At 31.6% G+C, this 10,608-nt stretch overlaps 1 protein-coding gene across 1 annotated transcript; it reads left to right on the forward strand.

The window, feature by feature from the left end:
• Positions 1 to 5,632: 5,632 nt before the first annotated feature.
• Positions 5,633 to 9,229, forward strand: LOC132747424 (uncharacterized). The gene is made up of 2 exons (XM_060736805.1): positions 5,633 to 5,847; positions 6,544 to 9,229. The coding sequence occupies exon 2, from the start codon at positions 6,607 to 6,609 to the stop codon at positions 9,100 to 9,102; it is 2,496 nt and encodes an 831-aa protein (XP_060592788.1). The 5' UTR covers positions 5,633 to 5,847; positions 6,544 to 6,606; the 3' UTR covers positions 9,103 to 9,229.
• The last annotated feature ends 1,379 nt before the right edge of the window (positions 9,230 to 10,608 follow it).

Genomic DNA, 10,608 nt, shown 5'->3' on the forward strand with positions numbered 1-10,608 from the left:
TACGATGATGAAAACACGACAGTACGATGATGAAAACGCGATAGCACAATGGTGAAAACGCGATAATACGATGATGAAAAGACGACAGTACGATGATGAAAACGTGAAATTACGATGGTGAAACACGAAAGTACGATGATGAAAACACGATAGCTTATCGTATTATCATCATCGTACTGTCGTATTATCGCGTTTTTCGTTATCGTACTATCGTGTTTTCATCATCGTACTGTCGCGTTTTCACCATCGTAGTTTCGAGAATTCGCGTTTTCGTCATCGTACTGTCGAGTATCGCGTTTGAGATCAAACCATTCATAGGCGATGGCCCTAACGTCATTCCGTACATAACAGGGTTTTCCCTAATCAAATCGTGTTATTTGCCAGTTAAAGCTGATACTCTGATGTATGTCAGTTTTCCCTGTTTATATTCAATACCTTAAAAGGGTATATAAAGCTATATCTAAGGAAAAAAACATTATAAAATTTATAAACAGTAAAAAAACATCGTTTCCATAATCTGACGGTGGATTCTCCAACGTTTTCCATAATCTGACGGTGGATTCTCCAACGTTTTCCATAATCTGACGGTGGATTCTCCAACGTTTTACCGTGTAAAATTGGCTTCGTGCATGTGCCTTTCGCGTTAAAGGGAATATACTAACACATTTCTGTCATGCATGAATTTGGAAGTATTACTTAATTGAAATGCCTTATTTGTAATGAGCGTGCCCTGCTTTGAATTTAGAACAGTCCATTACTTAGAAGTTTAAGGCATTTCAATCACGATCAAAATACAAAAATGTGCAAACAACAGTATAGATCCTGGATGTTCCGGTGCGACACAAGTAATAAATTTTGACCCCGTTAAAAGGTCATTTTTCAATGTTGAGAACTGAAGCTTGGCCATTTTTCGACGTTGAGAATTGGCCTTGCCTACTATTCAACATTAAATTTTGATCAAAAAGTCGTTGATAAATAATCATTCGTTAAATTTTGATCAAATTAGGGTCATTTTATAACGGATAGTTAAATTTTAGTTGATAATACAGAAATAAAATGATGTACTGTATACCCAGTGATAAATATCTTCCGAAGGTATTACATTATCTCAGTATGACCCAATTCAGGTTTGCTGAAGGTTATCCAAGTTGTGCACTTTAACTTGTTTTCAAATCATTCACAATTCTGCTACTATCACGTTTCTGTATTCACGGGTAGTAACCGTTGCCAATACAAAACACATCTCGCAGCGGTTACTCCCCCTGATCAGTACAGAAATGTTGAACGGCTGTATTATTCATTTCTTAAGTACCATATAGCTGTCCATTATCAGTTATTGCCAAATTGTAATTAGCTCCTGGTCCTCTTGATTAAAATGAATAAATAGTTATCACTTAAAATCTGACAGGAATACAGAAATATTACTGTTCATGTATATGACCATATATAGGCATGTTTAGCATTATTATTTTGATCACTAGTTGGGAATTTTTATGGTGGGTAGTCATTAAATAATGGGAAGGCATCAATTTTTCAACGGAGTCAAAATTTAGTGTTACACAGGCAGGCTTCCTGGCTGTATGTAGTGGACTACCACTTAATAAATACTTAAAGAGGCATGCCTCCAGACGGGTGAAAAAATTTCAAGGAAATCAAACTGGAGAAAAATGTATTCAGAATTTAAGGAAAGTAAACAGGTCTAAGATAAACATTATAATTTACATGTTATGTGATTAATGAATGATTTTGCAGTAATTTTGCACCATATTTCTACTGCGTTACTAACACAGTAAGGGTTTTGTATGCATATTTTGACCGCTTTATTGTAATTTCAGTCGATTGTAAGTACTGTTTGCAATGTGGTAATTATTTTCTTCGTTCACATAACAATATTTTACCTTTAAAAACATTTTTAGAATTTTCATGAAAAATACCATGAATATGGAGGCATACTGCTTTAAACCTTCACAACTTTTCTGGAATGTAACCCAGGTTAAATTAATGTAGACTTGGTCTCTTAATGACCTTTAACATACAAAGGGCTAAACCTCCAAAACGTTTTTGAAATGAAATTGTTGACTTGGTCTCTTAATGACCTTCAAACAATGAACAACAAACAATAAATTTTGTTTGGCCTATAGCATTCACAGCTACTTAACTAGGGCATTTTATTAAACAAGACATTCCATATATGATACAAAATGAAATACATGTACTCTTGAATCAGAAGTTCTCAAACCCATTTCAAATGAATGAGTGTTTTATTTAATAATTTCAAGTTAAAAATTTTTATTTACCAATTAAGTCATATCAACCCATTTAAAAGTAATAAATTTTGATCCAATATCTATCTTCAACATGCATTGTTAATGATGAGTTTGTACAATTATTATCTAAAGGACTTTAAATTTCTAACCATTATATAATATATATGTAGCTACAAGATTACAGATATCAAGGAGTTGGTAAAATGACAGGGACATAGTTATATCAAAATCTTGTATCAAAGTCTCTATAAAATAATAGTATTAATGAAAAAAATAAAAAATTCTACAAAACAATCATTTTCTGTTAACCAATTACGCGATAAACACGCCTTTTAACGCCTTTTTCACCCCCCCCCTTTCTTGTTGTCTCAAATGGTGAAAAATGCCTAATTTTGGACCCCCAACACTTGTTTTTGTTTGAGAAATGTTGTTAAAAAAAGTGACCACTTTTTCGGCGCGGCCCCCAACAAAAAGATACATCAGGTGGTTGCCAGAAAGGGGATGTGCCCCCTTCTGTTTGGGGGGTTTGAAGGGGGCAGCAGTCCCCCTTATCGCCAAGAAAATTTTGGACTTGTGAGAGGCTAAAATGACCCCAGATTGACATAAGGTAACGTGTAACCAACGTTGAAAAGCATTTGACTCTATCTCAATCCATTGAGAAGTTGCAGCACTTTGAAATCATTTTTGATGGAAAAAATCAACGCAAAATAGTGATTTTTGGCAATTTTGAGATGTCCCCTCGTTGCCATGGTAACAGAAAATTTAAGCCTGAGCATGTTGTTGCAAGGGCAATGGTCCAGTCAACATTTGTGCCAAGTTGGATTAGTATTGAAGCAGTTTTTATAGTATTATAGCAATTTTAACTTGTAACGGGAGACTTTTCAATGAAAACAGCCATTTTTCACAAAATGCTCATGAAGTAATGGGTTAATGAAGAATTTATTAATAAACAACTGTGATTTCTAGTTATGGTCCATGATTGGCGATGTGTATGAGTTTAGGATAAACATGCAGCGTTGATCCATAAGTTAAAATAAATCTTAATAGATCTACATACAATAGCGCGAGCGCAAATTTGAAAAGTGCATTTTAAGATTAATTTACAGTAAATTAATCTTATAATGCACTTTTCAAATTTGCGCAAATACAGCGATATAGATGTATAAGTATTTTATCAATATAAAAAAAGAAAAGTTTTTAAGACATGTTTTGTTATTTAAAAGATTTATAAACAGGAAAAAAAACTCAATTTCAGAAGTTTTTGCCTTTACAGAAACAATGTGATTACTTAACTAAAGCTAACCTCTGAATAACAAAAACATTTTACACCCTGAACAATATCTAAGCGCGTTTATTTCGTTTTCAATTGCTAACATTATTTCATTATGTGATATATTTTACGAAAGACTGGTGGGGACATTACAACTTCATGAATTCACGATTTCAACTTTGTACAACGGAAAAGGAAATGACGATGTTTGTTTTATCTGTGCATATTCTATTTTATGCACTTCTATATTTGGCAAAATATCACGCGATGAGTGACATATGCACACGTGTTTATGGCACACGCCGCGGGCATATAATTATATTTAATTAAACCGAGACAATGTTAACCGTATTTGACCGAGTTACCGCCGACATTTCGTGGATATACCCTACAAGAACTTGCGAAAAAAGTAGATCTAATATTTTTCAACAAATACAAATAATAAACTTTAGGACCTAACATAAATAATTCTTATTATGGTCTGTAATATTTTAGGGAAATATATCTATACCAAACCACTTTACAGTGTACTTTACTCACATTTGATTTGTATACCGGTGCCTCATATTTCCGTGGTACTTGCTGATAAATATCTGTATTTATTTTTGTAATAAAAATGTTCTTATTGTTTGAATTTAATTTGATCACTTCACTTGACAAATATATGTTTGTATATATATATATATATATATATATATATATATATATATATATATATATATATATATATATATATATATATATATATATATATATATATATATATATATATATATATATATATATATATATATATATATATATATATATATATATATATATATATATAAAATGTAAATGTAAAATGAATGACAAAAAACTGTACTGTACAGTACTGTTTACGTCAATTAAATTGTATGTCTGTCTGTCTGTCTGTCTGTCATAACAACGCAGACAACACAATTTAGATAAATTCGGGAAAATACGTTGAATATTGTAGCAAAGACATATCAACTACATCATACAGTATTCCATTTAATGTATGCATATGTAAGCAATAATGTACACAATGTACACAACAGGTATATCTGCTGCCTAGTGAGTAAAGTTGTGTTCTCATATTTCCAAGGCAATTACATTTCAACAGTTTCAAAAGCAAAACCAATAGTAATTTTTATTTTTTTAGTACATCTATACTTAGCCTTGTGCTCAATGGTTGTTTAACAAAGACGGTATGAAAACTAAAAATAAAATGGTGAAATAATTTAATTTGTTCTTTATCTGAATAAAATAATAAGATTACTCAGTCGTATATGTAAAATTTCGATAAAAATACATTAAAAAAGTAAAACTAAAACTCCTGGCAGGTGCATGAAATCTAGGAGGCACTTGAGATTGTTAATGCCTTATACCTTGGAATTATGGGTACCACGGAAATATGAGGCACCAGTGTAAACACTTATTTTAGTGTTGTTGTCGCCATTATACAGCCGTTCTTCTGGGTATTGGAGACGCTTTGTTCGAAAATTCACAAAAATACCGCGATAAAAACTCGGTTTTTTCTATGTTGCGCAACTTAAATTTTGCTACTTTTGATAAGATTCATTTTATTCCATATGCTTTCTACAGCTGGCAAACATTTTCTGTTGCAATTTGTTTTATGTCGACTACAAAAGTTCTTAACAACTTTAAATGTTTAGGCATCTGGGCTGCCAACTTCAAGACATATCAAATCTAAGATCAAAATCAAATTGAAAATAAATATTTTTACTGCGATTTTTAGCCCGATTTGACTTAATTGAGTTAGATTATTTTGCACAATCAAAATGAAAAGTATGGGAATTGGAGAGAGCGAAAGCTGAGAAACTTTGCATGCATTCTATTTAAAAGACCCTGTCTTCATATACATTTCTGTTGATTACAGGTGCATATTTACAGGTTTTGAAGTTACCCAATGTTATAATTTCTGAGTACCATATTTATTATTCGTGTACATTTGTAGCTGTTAACCATTGACATGGAATAAACCATGCTAGTTATACACGATGTCTAGATTTTAATTGTTTTTATATACATAACAATCATCTCATTTCGTTATATTATTCATATACCGAAAGTAAACAACATAATGTCCACTTTGAAAAAAGAATTAATTTCCTGTTCACTTTAGTACGAAAGCGAAAATTTGACTTGCGAGAATTTTCACTTCACATTGTTTATGGACGGACATGTTAAAGTATTTAATCATTTAATCATGTTCTATATTGACATTGTTTAATATTCCGTTTTCAACTGTATAAATAATAATATTTAGGAAATTATCAAACACAGGTAAAATAACTTTTATTACGCTTATGTCTTTAGTTATTTAAAAAAGATAATTGAACAATGATTTTATCAATATTTATAGGTTATTATACATTTACTAGTACAATACAGTGCGAGAATTTGGACGAGTACACAGCTTGAAATGTCATATTGGACTAGCCGATAAGTGAGTCCAATATGACTTTTTAAGCTGTGCACGAGTCCAAATATATTCCGTAGTGTACAATAAAATGTATAATAAATGTTTATTATATATCTTTCGTTAAATTTGAAATATCATCATCATCATCATTAACCTCAACAAAACCTACTCCAATATCATCACCCACACCGGAAGCCAGACAAGCATCGTTTAGTGCAGATGTACTCAACAGTCCAATATTAAAATAATGTATTTTTTGGATCCAATACGGGAATATATTGGACGGCCACGAGGTACAAATGCAGAATGTCGATTGGTTAGATTTATTAGATATATAATAAGTATATGTATTTTATGTTTCATTTGGATGATGATGATTTAAAGATTAAAATATTTAATAGCAATTACTTTATAAGTTTATTATTTTTAGCAATTGTAAACAAACAAACAAACAAACAAACAAACAAACACAAACAAACAAACAACAAAACAAAGAACTAGAAAGAGTTCTTAGATAGTAAACCTTTAAGTTATTATTTTGCTTTTACTTATTACAGGCAAAAATACTTAGATCTTGTTAAAGAAATTCATCAGGTGGGAGAAATATATCTACAGGAAAAATGAACATGTTTCAGACACAGTTTCTGGCCTGTATTTTCTTACTAAACTTTAGTAATAAAGTGTTATCATTTCCACATTCGATGATCAAAGCAATCACCACCAGTGATTCTGCTGCAAATGCCACAGACAATAAGCATAACATTTCATATGGCACAAATGGACAATTTTATGATGTAAACTTTAATTTGAAAAATGAAAGCTGCAATTTTAAGGTGAAAAACGTATCTAAAATTGAATTCACTTATAATATTTTAAAAAATCGGTATAATTTCGTTTATTTAAAACTAAACTTTGTAAACTTTAGTGTTAATGCTTCACGAAATGTTATTTCAAAAACGGACTGGATCTGGACATACAGAGGAGAAAAGGGGGCACATCAATATCTTTACATACCAGAAGATTTTGGTTATCTATCATTTGGATTACTTTGGGCACATACAATGAAAGAAAGATTGACTGTTGATATAGAAAAATCTGGTGATTGTAAGAATCTTATAATAGGCAATGAAGATACAGATAATCAAATCGGACATGCATTGGGCGACATGACATCAGAAATAGCTTCAAAACAAGAGATGTATAATTCTAGCCTGTGGTGTTACTATAAACGTACTTGGACACACTCAAGTTTTCTATATAATTTGTGTATGAATTCTATATGTACAATTCAAACAATTGAATATGAATGTTGCAAATTTCATTTTGATTATGTAAAAAAGATACGAACAATTCAATGTCATCAGGAGAGTTATCATTATGGGACCCTTTGGTGGATACTACCTATTATAGCAGGGAATATTTGTTTCGGCTTCTACCCATTGCTATTGACAAAACTCGGAATGAAAATAAAGAAATTATCAAAAACATTGAAGAAAGAAAGAAGCATTTCTTTATCAATGAATTCAGCTACTGAAACATTTGAGTCAAATTCCGGACACATTAATACCGATAGGTTAAAAAGATCAGATTATCTATCTCTGAAATCAAATCCAATATCAGTATTTTCAACTTTAGTCTCACCTTTCTATGGCTTGATTCTGCAAGGCACAAAAGGTTCACGTGCCCTCAGAATTTGGATTATCATTCTCCCCATGTGTTTAGCTGCGACCCGGGTTTTACTGGATTATATATATGCTTACGATTTTATAGTATCTGCTGTGCAAAAAGGTGCTCTTCTTGGATTTAGTACACTTTTAGCTGGGGCACACGAAGCAAGAAAATATTTTATATATGCTTTTGGGGGTCCAATTGTTGCTACTTCTATCTGTTTTTTATTTGGATGTCTACTGATTGTTTTTCCTTCAAATTTAGAGAATTTCGTAGCAGCTGGAATGGTTGGACACGTAAAGCAGTTTCTATTTTTGATGAGGATGCCGCTAAAGCTAAAGGAACATTTATCCGGATTAAACATCAGGCGTCATAAGGGATGCAGAAAAATTCATCATCTCTTTTTAGCCCAGATTTTTATGTTAATAAATTTTCAGTTTTGGACACAGTCCATAAAGTTATTTCGTATAAGGTGGGGAAATAAGATATTTTTGAAAGTATACAATTGTTGGCAAAGCATGTACGTCGCCGTTCTTCATTGTGCCATTATTTTGCCGTTTTACATGGTGTTTTGTTTGGCTGAGCTACTTCTAGCTGTTCTATATTATCTTTTTCCTGTAGTCAACTGTTTTTTCATTTTATTGAAGTCTTTTTGCATTCACTACAATAATTGTTTTCAGCATAGGGGTTTGATTATGAAATGCCTTCAACGTTTACTTTTTATGCCAATGATTTTCTTATTTTTCATTTCATGGTATACGTATTGTATCACTTTCTTTGATGGATTTTGGTTTTTGTCTAAAATTGCCATGCTAACATATAGTGGCATCTTTGCATATCCACACCTTTCTTACGGTTACCTTGTTCTAGCGTTCATGACTTTGTTTTATGTAACAGAGAGTATCAATGCTTTCAGCGAGAGTTACAAAGACCTTTTAAAAATGAGTTTAGAATTTTGTGAAAAGTTTCAAAATAAACATATTGATAATGCTGAAATAGATCAAATAGCAATCAAAGGCATACGAACTAAATATGGCATTAAGATTGATCTTTTCTATTTGATCATAAATACAAATTTACCCAGGAGAAATCAATTATTTATTACAATATTAAAATTGTCATTAGTGATATCTGTTCTTGTAGTATCGGTGAAGTTACTTGTTGCATTTGACAAATTCAAAGACTTATCCATCGTGACGCACGTGTTCACTGTTTTGTTTGTATGTGCATTGCCTAAAATTATAAAAACGATGTGTTTGCAAAAATATAGGCTTAGAGCAAGAGAAGAAATGAAGCAAAGAGTCTTCAAAACGATAACATATTACGTAAGAAACATTGAAAGACGTGAACAAGACTCTGAGGATGAATATCACTATAATTTGAGAACATCTGGACAAGATTCTTCCATGGCTTGCGTTGCAGATACTCGGGATTCTGATACAGAATAGTCCAAGTGAATAAAACTTTCTCACTTGCGGTGGATTATTTTTTAATTATGCATGCTTTTATTTTGTGCTTAACATAAAATTGTATTGAAATAATATTTTATAATAAATTAAAATGGCTAAATATGTATTGTAGGGCTTATTTTATTAACCTGCATTTATTCAAAATATTGGGAATACCGTTTTATTGTGCATTCATTTCAGTAAACCTAGCTTTAAAATTAAGATAGCGTTTTATATTGAATATTGTGCATCTTATCAAACATTAAAAAATGAATCATTGTATAATCGAATATATATGTTTGCATTTAAGTGTTTTGTTTAATAGGGGCTTCCGTCCTTTTTATCAGATTCATAATCACCGGATATGATTTATTCTTTTCATCACTTGTAAACGGACAACTTCAATCGATTTGAATTGGACTTGTAACCTACATATACATGTAATAAAGTGCTCTATTGTGAATTTGCTCTTGAATAATAACTATTCTAGATTAGTTGTGAGAGTAGAGATAAGAATAAATAATCAACAAAGAAACAGCTTTCGAAACTAAATTGTTTCGGTGTCATTAGAAGCTACATTAAGGTTACCAAATGGAAAAAATAAGACATATGTTTCAAAACAAGCACTTGATAATTTAAAAATGAATTATGATTTCCTCTTTGAACTGCCATTTGCCCCATTTGCCTTCTACAGCTGTTACTCGACAACTACTCATGTTCTCAAGTACTACTTCACTTATGTTTATGACAAATTTTTTCCAGTCACACGCACACACACGCATGCACGTGCGCACGCACCTGATGTATTTCATAATTATCATAGGCTCATTTCTCGCCTCCCTTTTTTAATCGTTCAAAATTTATTTAGGAAATAGATATCAATTCTGAGTGCATTGTTGTAGAATAATGCACGGTTTGAGTTCAAATGCGTAGTAATATAATATAATTATATATAATTGTTATGAAATTTTGTGGATACGTCGCAGTTCATATATCGTTATCTATCGTTTTTCTTCAAATCAATTTTATACTCATTTCAGAGTTAACCATAAACTTAAAAATATAATTTTGCATCATTTACTAAAATTTCATTACGAGAGATGTTTATTTTCCAAGAAAGTAATATTTTGTACGAAATGAAACGACGCAGTTGAAAATAAAATATGATACGACGCAGTTGTATTTTCATTGCATGCTGCATATTGGTTCACCTATTAAATTATGCATTAAGTATGCTAGTAACGTCCAATCCAATAACATTTTTGATCATTCTGAATGCGCACAAGTGACCTTGTATACAACTTAAGTCAAGAGCAGAGGTCACTCATCGGTCCCACGAAAATGTGAAATGTAAAGGCTTCATTTTTCTGTCGCATTTTCAGCACCTGTTTTAAGCATCTACAAATTCCAAAATAGGTGTATCAAAAACACACCGGCCATGTGTCGTGTTTTCCTCTGTACATGAGGGCGCTTTCAACCTTTTGCAAAGATGTACAACAAACTTGT

Source organism: Ruditapes philippinarum, unplaced genomic scaffold, assembly GCF_026571515.1.
Source record: "Ruditapes philippinarum isolate M1 unplaced genomic scaffold, ASM2657151v2 ctg514_1_1_1_1, whole genome shotgun sequence".
In the NCBI taxonomy this organism is placed as follows: Eukaryota; Metazoa; Mollusca; class Bivalvia; order Venerida; family Veneridae; genus Ruditapes; species Ruditapes philippinarum.

Excerpts from the sequence above, each read along its gene's own strand:
- LOC132747424 (XM_060736805.1), top strand. The coding sequence starts at position 6,607 with ATGAACATGTTTCAGACACAGTTTCTGGCCTGTATTTTCTTACTAAAC.